At 38.4% G+C, this 18,266-nt stretch overlaps 1 protein-coding gene and 1 long non-coding RNA gene across 3 annotated transcripts in view; both read right to left on the reverse strand.

Annotated features, from left to right (window-relative positions):
* The window catches only part of sh3gl3a (SH3-domain GRB2-like 3a), a 42,319-nt gene extending 29,564 nt beyond the window's left edge, over nucleotides 1–12,755 (reverse strand). Inside the window, exon 1 of the mRNA XM_042414629.1 lies at nucleotides 12,524–12,755. Within this exon, the coding sequence (XP_042270563.1) occupies nucleotides 12,524–12,568 (45 nt within the window). The 5' untranslated portion in view covers nucleotides 12,569–12,755. The remainder of the gene's footprint in view (nucleotides 1–12,523) is intronic.
* Nucleotides 12,756–15,146: 2,391 nt separating this feature from the next.
* Nucleotides 15,147–18,242, reverse strand: LOC121898443. Of its 2 annotated transcripts, XR_006096464.1 has the most exons (5): nucleotides 18,211–18,242; nucleotides 17,978–18,118; nucleotides 17,161–17,365; nucleotides 16,308–16,671; nucleotides 15,147–15,837 (listed from the first exon to the last, which is right to left on the reverse strand). It is a non-coding gene; the product is annotated as an uncharacterized LOC121898443 (long non-coding RNA). The 2 variants fall into 2 exon arrangements; XR_006096463.1 differs by lacking the exon at nucleotides 18,211–18,242 and having other exon boundaries at nucleotides 17,978–18,188.
* Nucleotides 18,243–18,266: the final 24 nt, after the last annotated feature.

Consider the following 18,266-nt stretch of genomic DNA (forward strand, 5'->3'; position numbering starts at 1 on the left):
ATGCATTGTCATCGCACGCTCTGCTGGAGTAAACAGCAGTTTCCCTTTAAAACAATGTAGAATCTCTCGCGGAGGTGAATCACTGGCCGACACACACGTATGCAGGAATTCTGTTGTTGTGGGGTTTTTTTGTGTGTTTGCAGAGCCATATTGTTCAACTCTGTCTCTAAGGAGCTGCATTGCAGAGGCAAAGGGGAGGGGAGCAGGATGGTTTGTGCAGTGGATATCAAAACTATACACAGCTTTTACTATTTCTATAAGTGGGGGGATTTAGACATGACACCCTACTAATCAGACATTTACAGAATAACTAAGATGTTCACTAAAGCAGAAAATAGTTAGGATGGACCAATCCAACTTTTTCAGTCCTGATACCGATGGCTCTGGCTATCGATTACCAATCTAATACCAGTGACCACTGACTTTTTTGTGTAAGGAAATATGAAGTATAATGGTACTACATCTATTGTACATCATTTTCCATTTTCAAAAGAAGATAAGTCAGTTTTTGGATGTATTTGAAACAGCATCTAAGCTTCAAGTCTCTGGGTAGGTGTGGCAGAGGTTGACTGTTGTTGCTAGGAGACGTATCGTCAACTCTGCGCTGAAGGCATCGTGCTAAATAGCCTGCGAACATGAATACAAGGCTTTTTTCCGACGAGCCCGCGATGTTTTTAGTATAAACTTTTAGCGATTTAAGTCATCTGTTCTTTGACAACGTTCAACACCTGGAAGGATCCGTCATGCTGTTAGGTTTGTATTCCCATGGGAAAGGAGAAGCTAGTTAGCCTAGCTTGCTAATGTTAGCAGTGATTCCCGCTAAACCTTACTTTCTGTTCTTGTTATTTCAACACCTGCTGAGCCGTCGGCGGCTTCTACACGTTCAGAAGTGTGTTTATCCTGCATTATAAAAAGGACAGCGTCTGGCTAGCTAGTCTTTTTTTTTCATGGGTCCACTTGACCATCCAAGATTTGAATCCCATAGTAACATACAGAGAGCTGAGGTCACAGATGATAACACAAATAAGAGATTTAAACTGATTACTTAAAACTTGTGGAGTTTTTATTTAAATTCAGTGTTATGCACCAAAACTAACAAATTTGTTGAATACATTTCCTTCCTCGTAAAACATCTGCAAAGCCAGTTTTTCTTAGAAGTTTGAAACCTTCGCTGTTTACAACCCTGTTTAGTTTTTACTGTGTTCAGACAGAATTCCAAGTATATTGCATATAAATTCAACAGAAACACGCAAGTAGACGCAAAATCACCCGGAGCGAATTGGAACAAAGATGCGTCTGCATGAATTGAAAATGTTTAAAAAACACACGTATCCTGGAGCTTTATGAATGTACTTCATAAACGTACAGAGACATTGTTCCCAAAAATCCAGTATCAGTCTGGCCCTAGTAAATATTCTTCAAGTCTGGCGCAGCATTTTAACATTTCATTAGACATAGGTGATAACTTCTACACTAGAAAATAAGTGTAAATAAGTGTTTGTGGGTTCAAACTTGGTCACAAAACATGTCCAGGAAACAGGGTTGATGAGAGAAGTGAGACTGAAGATGTACAATAAACATACCACAAAGTCTATGAAGAACAAAGAGCCATGCAAGCTTTAACCTTTCATATCACATATATGTAGACTGCTGGAGCTTTAACCATCATTTGTTTGAGGGGGGAATTATTTTAAGTAGCAGAGACATCACCTTAGACACACTTAGATTACACAAGGCAGACACACATACCAAAGCTGTAATAAATTCCATTCTGGTTAAGCAGAGAATCTTCTGATAAAGGTTTGGACTCTGTGTGTGTGTATCTAATGAAAACAAACCCTCAGTAAGAATAATTGCTCTTCATTGATTTGATGGGTCAATGACAGGGCTTTATGGGCCCCCCTACTCCCCAAATTGTGAATAGTTTGTGATTATTATTTATTTAAAGCTGGCTAGGGAAGTTGGAAGATTCTAGAAAATATTATCTCTGCATATGTAGGCATACAGTTATACAATTTAACACCGCACAATCCAAACTTCATCTGTCACTTATACAAAACCTGCAGTGTCTCCTGTATGTCCATGTGAGACGTCTGTCTGTGAGTTGAAAAGCTTGAGATGTCCTTGGCTAGATAACACAATGAAAAGAGCCATTCATTCAGCCTTTACTGTACACACACACTTATCTACCCAACAACACTGTCTGTGTGTGCTACGCTGGTTTTATATGGAACCACAGTTGTCACTGTGTGTGCATGCAAGCGTGTGTGTGTGTGTGTGTGTGTGTGTGTGTGTGTGTGTGTGTGTGTGTACTCAGGCAGTTGAGTCGTGGGTGGAACTTTCTTCATCAAGTTTCAGTGTGTGCAGGAAGGAAGAGGCAGTGTAGCAGGCATGGTTTTGTTTATGTATCCATTTAAGCCAGTCAGGCAGATGTATCTAACCCCAACCAACAAAGAGAAAAACGCAAAAAAAACCCCGTATACCACCGCTCTGTTTCGGGAGATCAAAACCGCTGTCAGACGGTCGGAAAACCCATCGTCTGAGTTAGCGAGGCCGTCTACTGAAAGCAGAGACTCAGAGGATTTACAAGAAGGTTAATTAATATTTTCTCAAAGAAAAAAAAAGAAAAACATCAGACAGGATGGCGTGACATTAATGCATTAATCCTCCTCTGTCATGCCTGGGTTAAACCTGCTATTCCAGGTAATTGCCTCATTAGGGGCCTGTCCAGAGCAGGGACACACTTGTCCATTACCATCAGTAGTGCTGTTAGCTGTTGAGCTCTGGCCATAACTAATGTCATTATAATTCTTCACTCAGGCCCCATGGTGTGAGTGGAAGGAGAAATCATAATGACAGCTGCTAAATAATCAAGCATGATACCACTTTTATATCATTCATTATAGTTTTCATACCATGTTTTGGTTGGTATGATGTCAGAGAGATGAACTGTGAGAGCAGCCTTGATGTTAAATCACTTATATTGTTAATAGTGTCTACTGCCTGCTCATATATATAACATATAAAATAAACACTTTTTTTTTAAGAATAGTGAGGGAATACTGGGCAGGACATTTTAAAGTTGAAAAACATCAAGCAGCAGAACTTTTGCACTCCTGTAGATGGACGGGTGCGTTGGAGAAGACCATGGGCCGACTATGGTAGAACAAAGAACTCCTGCACTGTGTCTTCTTCACTTGCAGTTAGAGGAGATTTATAGGAACAATGTTTCAGTAGACAGACATTCAGCAGGTTAACCTGATGAAGGTCTGTGTTATAATCAATCTTCGGCCAAGTAGAAACATCAGCTGCAGAGGCAACATTAACCAGACAACAGCCAAGAGTTTTCTTTAGTCCATACCTCATATCTTACTTATGGAGTTGACTTTAATTCGATACAGCTAATAAAATCTGCTAACAAAGTTTGAAAAGCCTGTTACCTGAACATTTTGGACATTGATCTTTCATAATATACAAGGAGCTATGAGATAAAAGATAAACTATGAGATTTGGTAGACTTAATTACCCCAAGGAACTGTATTTCATCAACTTTGAACTGGAACCTGCTGTTGGAAACGATACCTACTCATTTCCCCTGTTGCCATGTCATCACGAGCATAAACAGTATCTTTTCCATCAGGAACTCTAAACCAGAAACATAAAGGTGTGGGTCTGTTTTTGGAAGGTTGTGCCCACAATCTCCCACTAACTTTTACACCATTATACCAAACTTCTGCGGTGTATTGTTCCTTCTTTTCACAAATTATTTTGAAGTCTTGACTAAAGATTTCTGTTAAAGTTTCCCATCATTTTTTTTTTCGGTGGGACAAAGACATTAGCTACCATTTACAAACTGTCACCAAATAGTAGTTTGGTGCTTGTGGAGCATGCTGGTTAATAAACTGTTGGATTTCCACCACAGCGTTCTCCTTATAATTGTATGGGCCTGGTGAGCTGCCAGGCCAACGAGAACCTTGCCAGGCCAAGAAAATCCTTTTTTTTAATGACAAAAATAACACTTAATATCCATTCATTCAGAAATCAATAATCATTTGCATTTGGGGAGCCTCTGTGCTCCCTGCCAGAGAGGCTTGCCATGGTGTGCACTGCGCTGGCTGACTGTATGTATATTTTTTTCATGTCTGTGACATATTGTACAGATTGGGATTGAAACTATAGTGAAAGGTGTAATGTTGCTGGTATGATGTGAGTATGACTATCAACAGATCATTTTCACTGTCTACTTTTGAGAATCCTCTTTTGTAGACAGCAGCTTGACACCACTTGACAGACTGTGATATAAACAGAGTCTTTACTCTGTGGAAAAGTAAAGCTACTGGTATCATATTTTACTGTTTGGGGAAATCCTCCAAGGAGACTATTCAGCTGGAAGGGTCTCATGTAGAACCACCAACATTAACAGGAGGAGCTGCATCACATAATGATGATGAGCTGTTGAAATGTTAATGAGCTGAAAAGCTGCCTGCCTGCCAGGCCACCAGGCGACTGTGGCTCAGTCCCTCCATCACTCCGTCATTAAAGATGGATGCGTTCTTTTCACTGAGGTGTCAGCTGTATCTCTACCTACTGGCATTTAGTTTCTGTTGTAGGCTGTGATATCTGACTGGGCAGGGGTGCGTGCAAACACGCTGTTCCACTGTTTGACTTTGGTTTAGTTTCTAACAAAGGCAGCTAAAATGCTGTGTGAATAAAGGCTTCATTATGCTGCGGCTGAAGTCCTTGTTGGATCATCAAACAGTGTCTGAAACCCTGTTTCCGGAGGGGGGGGGGGGCGGCGCTGCGTTTTTGTAGCTTTCCAAATCAGACAATCTAACATCACCTCTGTATGCAGTGACTGAGCAGGTGTGGAGGTGAGAAAGTATGCGAGGTTTGAACATCTCTCTCAATCGCTCTTTTCTCTTTCATATTCTGTTGCTCTTAAAAACTGAGTGCAATATCATGAATGCTTTTGAGGAGAGCGAGTTATCTTCTCAGACGCTCCACAACCAAGCTCCATAAAATGCAAACCATTTCTACCTTTCTACCGAAGCAGAATCACATCTAACCTCCATAAAACTACCCATGTAATTAGGAGAGCTTTTAACTTGCTTCTAACTACTAGGGGTGTGCCCGAATACAAATACATTAGTCGGCAAAGCACAAATAATGGGTTTTTTTTTTACGAATATTTGTTTCATACAAATATTTTTAAAAATATTTGTTAGTTAGAGGTCTGTCTGCAATGAGGCGATGAGTAAAGTTTCAGCTCAGTAGTCAGCGCAGTCGTCTATGATCTGGGAGACTCCAGTTCAAGACCCAGTGTGGGGACCTCCTTCATAAGGTAGTTTACTTATGAACACTTATTGTAACACTTTAATTTTCTAAAATTAAAAGCGTAATAAAAACAAAAACAAAAACAGCCTCTTTCCACTTTCATTCGAATACAAATACAAATAATTTTGCTGCCTCAACAAATACAGATACAAATACAAATACTGGGCTTTCTGCACATCCCTTCTAACTACATATTTGCATGTGCATGATGGCTGCCCCATGTCCATGGTAATTAATGCTGCAAGATGCAATTAACAAACAGTTAACAAACCTCAACAACAACAGCAGAAAGTTTTCACAAGACACTAATAGAGTTTGTCAGGCACTATGAATCCATGTTGCTTTACAGTGACAAATACAGTAGCCTCCTTTATGGCTGGGTGATGTACTGAACTGCCCCTTTTCTGTTTGCCTGCACTTTCTACTGTCTAATAAAGGCAACAAATAGCGATAAAAAAGATTCTTTAGAAGGTAATGTAGACGATAGCTGGCTACATAAGCCGTCTTGACTCACCACAGTCCTATAGTTAATGGGACTGTGGTGAGTCCAGGCTAATTTGTAGTGAATTTAATGGTCACATCTAAGAGAGGACAGTCAATACCAGTGCACATTAAAATACACACAGTACACAAGTATAAAAGTATGAAATAATGGCGCTCATGGGAGTGCTACAGACTGGAATAAGTACAATACAAATTCAGACATTTTGATTATTTAGGCCTGCAGCTAACTTGTTTCATTATCAATAAATCTATTAAGATATTAAGCCTACGTAGTACAGTACATCATCTTTAGTCAGCTGAAAAGCGAAATAGCTGTTATGACTGTGACTTATTCGTTGGTGAAGAGCCCACCTGCTACTAAAGTGGGTAAATTAATTTAAAGTTTGCAAGTTAATCCTCACTTTATCACTGGAGTGAAGTGCAAATCACAGTAGAGGAAAGAGAAACTGAGTAGGTGAATTGAATTTTTATTACACTGCCTCCTGTTTCTGTGTACGACGTCAGGAGTATTAGTAACAGACTCCTCTGACAGTGGGTTCCACCTGTACTAATGACTGTGGACTTTGCACACTAGATGAGACACAACAGTGCTGTTATCAAGTCATGGATAAAGGCAGGACAGATAGGGCTCATCTGGTATCTGGGTCTTGTGCATGTTTCCCTGCAGTGTCAGATCACAACACACCAGAAGCAAATGTCCTTACAGCTTATCACGTTCACAGTCGCATTTTTTGGATGACTGTTCATTTCTTGAATATAACAATTATCCCAGACCAACTTACAACATGAGGTGACCTCAAAAATATACAAGTGTATAAACACAAGATATTACACATGTGTTTGCTTCAATTGCTTCAAGTGAGCTATTTAAATTCATGGCTTTTGTTGTGTCCTGCTGTCACATAGACACTACCAAAACCTGTATAAACTGACAAGACGTCATTATTCTGTGCAAGAGCCAGAATCTGTTCCCAACAAAAATGGCGACAAGCATGGATGAGATTGCAACAGGTTGTTGTACATCAACTTACAGAAATAACAAGTCTTCGATCAACATATGTGTGTGACACGATGTGACAAAAGTGCTCCTAGCAACCACTACTACTTCGCTTTTGTGTCGACTGAGAATGACGTTGACTGGACGAATACATCAGTCACTACTGACTGGTTAGGACAGACTAACCTCCTATAACAAACAGAAAATGGCTAACATGACCACAATGTCAGACTGAATAGTGAGGTGAAAACAAATTGGCAATGCAGTCTGATTATCAGGGAGACAAATTCTGATTTGAAAGCTGTTAGAACATAGGTTCTGTGTCTCAGGAACAGATTTTGTACCAAACATCCTAATGGTCAAGGTAGGGATTGGGAAAATTGGGACTCCATACAGCTTTTTCCTGTTCACACTGATTACAAAACATCAGATCTTTGTTTCACATAAAATAAAATAAATCCTTCACAAGCTCAGTTATTGGGAGGGTTCTTAATAAAATGATGATTGCAATTTTACCTTTTTGCTTTTGATTTCTTATCCAAGAACTGGAGATTTTCTAACACAGCTCCTCATCTTTTAAACTGATGTTTCAACCAGTAGAGTTTCATGTCAGTTCAAGCTGTGAAGTGCTCTAACTGTACCAGAGTTTGACTTTAATATAGAGCTGCAACGTACAATGATTTTCTCAATTAATTGATTAGTTGTTTGGTCCATAAAATGTCAAAAAATGGTGAAAATTGTTGATCACTGTTTCCCAAAGCCCAAGATGACGTCTTCAAAGATCTTCAGTTTACTGTCATAGAGGACTAAATAAACCAGAAAATATTCACCTTTAAGAAGTTGGAATCAGAGAATTCGGACATGAATTTCTTAAAAAAATGACTCAAAACGGTTAGCGAATATTAAAATAGTTTGCGATTAATTGAATAGTTGGCAACTAATCGATTCATTGTTGCAGCTCTACTTCAAGAACTCAAAACACAAAATAATTCCTCCCAATTCACCTCTCTATTGAAAGTAGTGCTGAAAAAAACTGGATGGATTTACCATCTACGTCTTTTTATCAAGCAAAAATACCAATGATTCTCTGGTTCCAGCTTGTCAAATATGAAGATTTGCTGCTTTTCTCTCTTGAATATCTTTTTGTAAATTGAATATCTTGAGGCTCTGGATATTTGATCAGACAAAACAAGCCATTGAAGGTGTCTGACTTTTTAAAGACTAAACGATGCACCAATAGCAGTTTTTTTTTTATAGTACTCAGTATTGACTATGGACAATGCACACTTCACAGTACATACACACATGCACTTATTTATTTATCTAAATAGGGTGGGGATCATATTCCAGCACATTTTTTTGGCCCCTTATCCAATAATAGTGGAAAAAGATTCAGATATGGTTGAAATAAACAGGATTTGACATCGTTTCCCTTCCCAGTTATCTCCTGCACTGTTTGAGAGAGATTCATACATCTGCTCACTGTCCCATTTCCACTTCAGGAAACAGGTGAAATACCAAACAGTGTTTTTGACATACATGACAAATAGCTAGTTCTAAAAACTGATCTATTGTTTGCTTTTTTGCGGTTGTGTGATAAGTCTGATTGATTGTTATTTTCTCCATTTTTTCCACTAGCAGGGAAGCACTGCGGGTGACTGAGACCTTAGAAAAAGCTCTGAACTGTTTTACAACCTGGGCTTCGACTGTTTGTCACTGCATGACTCAGAGAACAATACCACCGAGATCAAACCGGCACCGCGGAAAAACAGGTACGGTACATGGGCGGTATTTACATGTGAAATCGCTGCCCACGGAGGGAGAGCCTGGTGTTTTTTCACGTGTTTGCGATGAATAAAAAGAAGTGAGAGCAGACAACTCGGCATGACCTCCGTTTGAGGCTATGTCATAAAAACAGGCTGTGAAAGAGAAACTGCTTTTCTCACTGAATGTCCAATTAGACTGATCAAAGTATGGAGGGGATCACACACACACACCACAACAACACGGGCCACTATGAGGAGCACCGAAAGACAAACAGGATGTGGCAGATTGACATTTAGCTCTCGCGCACGGGAATAAATTCACAAGTAATCAGATACATAATGACGCTCATATTCCCCTGCATGAGCCCAGACGCCCAAAATGAGATTTCCTCTCCGCTGTGAAGGGACGAGAGAATGAGACTCTGAGTAGCAAGACAATAAATCTCCGATGTTTGCCCTGATGTATGATTCACCCAGATACTAGTCTAAGGTCATCACCAACGTCAACGCTCTCTAGTTAGATAGCTGATGCTATTTGTTGTGGGGATTTCAATGATACACGAGACGCTACGTGAGTTCAAATGTGAGTGGGAGGAAGTAGTTTCTACTAGTGATGAGGTAGGGCTTTGAGGATTTTGAGGGAAGCATCTGCAAATACTACAGTTGTGAATAAAAATATACTGTAAGTTATCCAAATTCTTTATTAAATTCTTCACAAAAAGACATGTGGCACCAGGCCTGCATTAGAGACAGTTGATGTGAGGAGCCTTCCTGTTTCCACAGTAGACTCTCATCTTGTTTTGTTATTTTCATGTTCTTGTCTCTAAAAATAAAAAATGACACGTTTATTACTTCCAGTTTCTTTGTACTCATCAGCTTTTCATTCGATGTTAAACTCCTGTTGCTGATGCTCGATGTTTCCTGCAGATGTTTCACATTAAAAGGCCATCCGTAAGCTCTCACTCTCCTGCTGGGCTTTTAATTTGAAACATCTGTATGAAGTTAAGAGTTTCACTGACAGAGAGTTAACGCTGAATACAGAACTGAAAGGAAAAGCAAAGTCAAGTATTTGTATTTGTGCTCGAAATAAGACAAAGAGAAACCACTTCACAAGAAGTGACTGTATCAGGCATGATTACAAACTTTGATACAAACCAGTTATACAAAAATTATTTCAAAAATAGCAATATTTAGATTTAGAGGTGAAGGTGCAAAATGATAATATAATCCTTAAAAGGTCATTGGACATGTTTTCAAATGACAGTGCTCTTTAATGAATGTATATAAGTCTCCATATCCTGTATTTTTGTTACTGAAGTTGTAAATACTACATGTCCTGTCATGCAGTCTGCTGTATCAACAACTGACAACATGAATATGGTCACATACTATGTGAATAAGGAGCTGAAATATTTAGGTGACTTGACATGAAGCCAATCAGACAGGTCCAGACCTGCACCGTCCTCTATGTGAGCAAACCAGCTGCTGAACTGAAAACACCACAGAGAGGCTGAGCAGAGCTACTTATAAGAAACTATTCCAGCAGGATTTAGATGATAGACATAATGTGTGAGGAGTTACTTTGTTACACTATTAAGTTATTGTTTGTTATTATTATTAATAGTGAAGCATCAGTGTTAGAGCAGCATGTTACTGTTGTAGCTGCTGGAGGTGGAGCTAGTTTACACTACTTTATATACAGTTAGCTAGTTTAGTCCAGTGGTTCCCAACCTAGGGTCAGCAGATAAATCTGAGGGGTGGTGAGATGATTAATGGGAGAGGAAAGAAGAAAAAACAAAGTTCTGATACACAAATCTGTTTTCAGTTTTTGAAAAATGTCTCTAATCTTTGATTTTTGCTGAAATATTGGATCATTTGAATATTTATTGAAATGAAAGCATGTGAGAAGTTTAGAGGGAAAAATCATTATTTGGTGGAGCTGTTAACAACTCATAGACATGTGAAATGTGACCCCGACTACACACACTAATGCAACCCATTCGCTATATACTTGAAACATGTTACACACATGGATGCAGACTATAGTCAGCAAGAGAAAGAGAAAGAAAAAACAAACCTGGCCCAGTCTCAAAGTTCTCCACAACCACACCACCCAAACCAAAACCAACACCCAACACTTTGTGGTCAGGTAGCAGGACCCCACTGTATCCAACAACCAAATGCACCAGCAGGCTACATGTATGATGAGAAACCCCCTAACAGATGGACAACAAACCTGTGAAGAAAACCTCATGCCAAACTCCAGTCTAATCAGTTTCCACCTGCAACTCTGGTGTTGGCTTACTTACATTACCAGAAAAAGCTTTTCATGGTTTCAACAAAGAGCCACTGCTCATTCAGACAAACACATGATCCACCAAGCAGCATTACATTCCAATGAAATGTAAGCTAAATGTTAGAACTGGCTCACAGTTACTCACTGCCGCCCACCATGATGTATTTTTGTGGCGGAAGACTGTGGGAATAACACACCAGCCTGTTTTAAATGACATTTTTTATGAGTGACGTAATTGCTTTACAACAGTATTCAATCAGATATTAAACAACAGGTACAATCACCATGCTGTGTCTGTTGCAATGTTTTTAATAGCTCCATGTCATTCTACCAGCCTTTAAAGTTAAAGGACTGGTTCACAATTTTTCAAGAGTGTCTGAAAACAACAGTCAGGAGCCCAAATGTGAAGCTTCAGCGTCCAAATGAGTCAACTCAAGTAGATATCTTTCACCGTTACAGTCTTTTTAGTGTCAAAGTCCCTCTTTTTGTTTCTATACCTCCACCACAGCTCAACAGGGAAACACAAAGAGGGAATTTGATGCTAAAAAGACTGTAAATGTGTCAGATATCAACTTGATATGACTAACTCAGACTGATGAAGCCTCATATAAGCTTCACATCAACTTTTAAATGACTGTGTGGACACACTGTGGATTTTGGCCTCCATCACTTCCATTGAAAGCACATTTGAAGGATCTTTTAATAGGCAGTATGAACAGGAGGAATGATTACAGATTAGGGTTGTACAACCTCTGTCAGTGTACATGTAGGCACCTGACTGTTGGTTTAAGACAGACTATCCTTTAAGTGTGCTGCCGGTCTGACAATTTTGAAACACTTATGATAAAATGTCTGAATAATCAGTCATTTGCCGTAACATCCGGACAGAACACGTTTAGCTAATAGTTTTAATAGCTACTGTAATACCGCCGTTGTAGAGTAACACGAAGCCTACGTGTTGTCCCTCTCAAGGTCTCAAATGCAGAGATTCAGAATAACGTCACGCAAAACTACAACAGAAAATGTCAGATGTTCAGTCTTGTGTGACCTGGTAACACTGCTGGTAAAATAATAAGGATACACTTTCATACTCATAAAACAAAGATTTCATTAGTATTTCACTTTTCTTACAACCTTTCTTGATATTATGACATCACTAACGTCTCCCCACCGACACTAGTAGCTTGGTAACAACGTGAACCTGTTCCTCCAACATTTGAGAAGTTATTGAAGTAACGGGTTGCGAGGTAAATAATTAATGCGTCAAAAACTACGCCGAAATGTCCGTGGGATTTCAGTAAATGGTAAATGGCCTTATATAAAGTCAAACAAGTTATATGAGTTTGACTATGTGAGAGGATACGCAGTATGTTCAGATTTTTAAAGGGAGTTTGGTGTGACGTTGTCTCCGTATACAAGTACCTCAATGAGAAAGTAACGTTTCACAGACAGCTTCAAACGCTTTGAAACAGTGTCTGAATCGATTAAATGAAAAGAATTTGAAGTTGGCTACTTTTTATGTTTTCTTATCACCCGAAGCGTAAATTCCGTGTACCGTTAGCTGCAAACACGATTCACATCCAAACAATTGTTGTTATGAAGGAGCAATAACAGGCGTCTCCGTACCTGGCTGGCTTTGTGGAACTGTTTCTTCAGCCCGGCCACAGACATCTTCGACAAACGAGTAAACGCTTCACCTCTGGAGAAAATGTTCCGTAAAACACTGAATAAAACTGGAGATGACTACGTTAAAGAAAGAGTCAGTCGAGTCCACGGCACTGCACTCATCAGTCACCACCAGCGTTCAAGATTGCAGCAAGACCTGAGCCGAGTCAAGTTAAGACAGCTCAGGGCGACGATACCGGAAGCAGTTTGATTGTCGTAAAAACAAAAGTGTCAACTTATCTCCTATCACTGAGACTGACACTTTTTGTTTCTTAAATTGTATTAGTTTATATCGGGTTAATACAAAACGAACAACATTAATAGTATCAGTGAGAGAGAAATATTACTGATACAACTTTTTCAGAGAGCAGCTTCAGTGCTGTTTATTGGGGGTCTACATATAGGTACGGTAAAACAAAGCCTGATATGTTTTCAAGATGTTCTGTTTATTTCTTTTATTTCATTCAAGAATAAATTGATTTTGAATTGAAGTTTTAGTGTTGTGTCTGAAGGCACATCAGTAAGTGAGGGCTCAAAGAGTGACAGCAGCTTATGTTAATACTCAAAAAAGGACTCCAACATGAACACATCCTCTGTTATACTACAAGAATTGAAATGTAATTGATAACTTATCTAAACACAATAAACAGTGGCCTGCTTCATTTATGGTTGAAGCAAAATACTGACATTGACACAAATCTGTTCTGCTCAGATCGGCCCAATTAAGGTATGTAGGCTTTGTTATTCATCATATTACGAATGGGATTTAAATGAGCCTTGTGTTTACTTCGTTATCTACTGAAGATCTATGAAGAGTCATGTAAAAGATTTGATGCAATCTATAAAAGGGAAAACTTCAGTTTTTTTTAGAGGGCCAAATGTACAGTATTACATATAAATGTGTTAAATCATACTCCTCTCCATTGAAGTGTTTAGATTGTTTAGCCTAAGTAGCCAAGGCCTAGTCACAAATCATCTTATTCTTTACAGTTATCAAGGATAAGTGGTATATACAATTTATTATTAAATCATTGCAGAGTCATTTTCCCAGGCTATTCCCGTGTTTATCAAAAAAGCGGAGACAATGGGCAGTTACGGTTTTATTTTGAAAGTAAAAACCGGAGGTAGGACTTACTTGGTTTGCTTAATTGACTGAGTGACGGCGGAGGAGAGGGTTTCCTGAATTGCAGAGATGTCGCCACTTCTCAAACCCCATTGGCTGACGGCTGCTGTGCGGAGGAAACCGCAGCGGAGAGAAACGGCGACTTCAAAGGCGTCGGAAATGTCCTCACAACCAATAAAGTGATCTGTAGTTAATAAAAAACAGTCAACAAAAACAACTGCAGCTTACTAAAGGACTACGTCATGTTTTCTAGAATACCTATAGATTTCCTATTATATTTAATGACCTATAATATGTCTTCTGTTATTATTTGTTATATTACTGTTATTATATTACTGTGTATGCAGCATTTTAATGCTGGTGGAGGTGAAACATAGATAGATAGATGGATAGACATAGATATATTAGGCCTAATAGACATCATTATCATTACAGACATTATGTAGGCCTCTAGTTAATCTATAAAAATGTGTCCTGATCATATGTTTTGTATGTAAAACCTGAACCTACAAGTAACTAATAACCACAGCTGTCAAATAAATGGAATGGAGTAAAATATTTCCTCCAACATGTAGTGTTGCAGAGGTATAAAGTAACATGAAATGTAAATACAAGTATGTTAAAAATTGTACTTAAATGTATGTAGTCACTCTCCACTACTATGTGCTCTTGGATCTAGCAAGCTATAGCTATGGCACTTTTGGTCATCAACATCACCATGACCATTGTTGTTGTCCTCACATGTAACAAGTGGGAATAATACAACTTTCACAGTGAAATCAATTTGTGTGTGTCATGAAACAAATTGCTACCATCTAGTGTTGTCAGTGACAAAATGCATTTTTCAAACATTCACACGTCACTTTGGGGAAGCATAGGAGTAAATAATAAAATGAACGTTTCAGCGTCTGGGTATAGAACATTTTTCATTTCAGATATTTTAACATGTCACTCCAAGAGAAGCACAGTTGTAATTAATAAGATGAATCATGGCTGAATTCCATTTATATGTGCAGGTTTTAGGGCCCTGGCACTGTGCATGCTGACACACTTAAAGGGTGAACTGTGACAAGTTCTGCTGTGAAAAAGACTTATATGAGTACCTGTTGACTTTCACAGAAATAATTCTCTCCTCCTTAAGCATTTTAAGTTTCCATATAGTGATTAATTATGGCACTCTATAACTTAAAATTCAACCAATCCACAATGCAAAAACAGGTGAATTAAGACACTTTTCTGACTAGAGTTTCTGTCAGATTGAGCTACAGCTTCAAGTTGCTCAGCTCCATTCACTCCAGTAAAAAGACACATGAATGTCAGGAGCTTCTACATGTCAAGAGAACCTGATGGTGATGCTGGAGAGGGGTGAAGAGGAGAGTTTTGCAATTGTCTCTGAAGACATGTCATTTTACCTTTATGAAGCAAAAACGTACCCTTAAATTCAGAGACAAAAGCATTTAAAACGATTCACCAAAATTTATTTGAAGAACAATTAGTTTACATATTTTAACAATATCAATATTTTACATATAAACCAATTAATTTTCAGTCTATTTCAATCAATGTATTTTTCTGCTAGAACTGATTTGTCCTTAAAAAGTTCCGGCACATGACAAAAAGTGTTTCTTTTCAACATTAAGCTGAAGCATTGGGCCTAAGGAGCCATTCATTAATCACTGAGTGAATCAAAACTCCATTTCACAACTTGGTTTCACACATAATGTAACAAAGTAAAAGGTACACAAAATGCAAATTAAAAACAACAAACAAAAACTTTTAAACTGGAGGCATCAGGCCTTGTGAACTATTCATTAACCCGTTTTACATGCAAAACACACAAACAGTGCGTGTTTCACAAATTTAAACATAAAATGTTACAAATTTTGTAACATACAGAACATTAACTAAAATCAACTTTATAACTATAATTAATCAGTTTTAAATGCAAAACACTCTTTCAGGATACTGACAAGGAAGGTCAGTGTGTTTTTCAGGTGCAGTGGACATGCATACTGAAGGCTTCATCAAGGCCTGTGCACTGACACATGCCTACTCCATCTACTTTCACCACACTGAACCTTCTTCCAGTGGTTGCCATTTTCCAGTCATCGTCCATCAGTTGTATGGTTGGATGGGGTGTAGCAGGGTCCCCCTACATAAAAGAAAAACATGCAAAAAGAAGAGATTACAACTTTTAACCAATAAGTAAACTGGTTACTTCATTGGCATTTTTATTGCAAGCAAATCAGATTTGTCAATGTTATGTTAGAGCCTCTTATGTACAGTACAAGCACTTCCTGGTGATCAGTCCTGAAGTTTGACAATATTTTTGATGATTTGCAGCACCTAAGATAAAGACATCTTTCATATCTTTATGTATTTTATAGCAAAGTTGTACTGAAAATTTCCTGTGAACAGATAGGTGGGCTTTACACCTTCCCTACATTGTTCATACCTTACTCATTAAAAGAACAAGCAAACTAAATACTAATATAGCCGAAGACATCCAAAAAAAGTTAAGGTTTAAATCAAGCATATCTATTGGAGACAGTTTATCTTTAACTTTGCTTGTATTTACATGAGGTCTACCAGTCAGTATTATAGGAATATACAGATGCCTACCTCTCCCATAGTGATGTAGTGTTCAATCTTTTCTCTGAAGATGGATGTCAAGAGGATAAGCCCGGCCCTTAAGTCAATCCCTCCAATGCAGAAAAATATCCTACTTTCACAATCACATACAATTTCAAGCGTGCAATGTGGTAATTACAGCGGATCTATTGTCAGGTTCATTAGCAAGGTGACTGTCACCACCTGGTAGATCTTCAGCCAGGAGATCCTGTCTTGCGTCAGTATACTGTTAGGAGAGATTTCCCCTGGCAAGTTTCAGCACATTTGGCAAAACACCAACAAAGCCTTCCCTGAAGTGATGACAGAAGCTGTCTGTTGAAGGATGGATTTGTTCAACTTTGTCAAAAAAAAAAACCTGTAAAATATACATGAAGACATTAACATTTAGTATATTACTGAATAGCTGATAAAAAAGCCTCAAAGCTTATGGCCGTTACAGATTATATTAACTCAAGCACAGAAAGATAGAAAATATTATTTTACTTGTTTTCAGTGACAGCAGTTGACATGCCTTCAATTTCACAATATCCAAAATTATTACATAGATTGATAACACTCCCCTGTAATATTTAAAGGGCTAGAGCAGTGGCAGTTACATTTTGGCATTGAAAAGTAAATTTGGTATTCAAAACAAAACCTGAACTGAAAAAGAAACACTTTTATTGGAAAAGGTTGTACTGGCACTGAAAATGTTGACATATGATATAATTCCTTTTGGATGATAAATGTTTGTTTCAGATAAAATCTAATAATTGTAGCTGCCATATTAGTTTGTCTGAATGTAAAGTGACGCTTCATGTTTTTACTTTTATCATTTTATTTTAGGTGTTTTCACCATACTTACTCCAGTAGGCGTCCTTAAGTACATGGGTATTTGTTGAGTACATCCTCCATGGGCATCCCTTCCATGATTTCACAACAACTCCAGGAGTAGGTTTGCGCCATGAAGTCTTTGACAGTCCAGATGTCTGGATGTGTCTCCAATACTCACTTTGTAGCACGTTCACATGAGCCTCAGCAGAAGTTGAATCCTCCCCAACACACATTTCCTTTGGTAAAAGGACAGAGACAGACAAATGTTAGAAGTCTGCACACTCATTGTACACTAAGGTGCTTTGGATAAAAATATCCACTGAACTGCATGAACAATTTAAGACCTAGTGTACAGTTGGAGTATATGCAAAAAAGCTTAAATGTCTATCATATGCCTCATATTGTCTTGCACTAAGTGAAAAAATAAAAGTGATTAAAAACGTGAGAATAAATTATGCATATAGCAATGGACTGACAAATGTTAACTTAGATTAGCTGGCTGGAATGGGTTACACTCATGGATGTATAAAGAGACAGTTATTTTTATACATCCATGGTTGCACTCATATAGACAAAAATATGAACATAATCACTGTGACGTCACTCATTGGTTTGTGAAATGCCGTTTTGAAGCCTCGAGTTTAGCGATTTGGCCGTCGCCATGTTTGATTTTTGGAGCCAGAAGTGACCATAGTGGACGAGAGAATGGAGCTGACTATAGCGCTGGCTGCTAGTTTAGTTAGCACAGTGCATTTAAAATCTATGGTTAACAGTGATAATGCTAATGCTAATGCTAATTTCTGCTAGCGAAAAACAGGCCTAAACCCATTAAAACAAGGTGTACTCACCAGAAAAACTGAACATTCAACTCCTTAGAGGGAGTTTTATCACAACCAAACGTTGAACAAGACCTTTTTTGGCCGAATGTGAAGCAGCAGCAGCTGCGCCATGGTTACGTTACGTAATCAACGTTGTCCCGTGGTAGCGACCTGTCAATCACAACTTACAAAATGATCATGCTGTATTGAAGAAGACTTGAAACTAGCGATTGAAACTATAAACTTATTAGGAAAGTGTTTACTGAGGTAATAAATCAAGTGAGAAGTAGGGTCATTTTCTCATAGACTTCCATACAAT

The sequence above is a fragment of the Thunnus maccoyii genome, chromosome 1, assembly GCF_910596095.1.
Source record: "Thunnus maccoyii chromosome 1, fThuMac1.1, whole genome shotgun sequence".
Lineage (NCBI taxonomy): Eukaryota > Metazoa > Chordata > Actinopteri > Scombriformes > Scombridae > Thunnus > Thunnus maccoyii.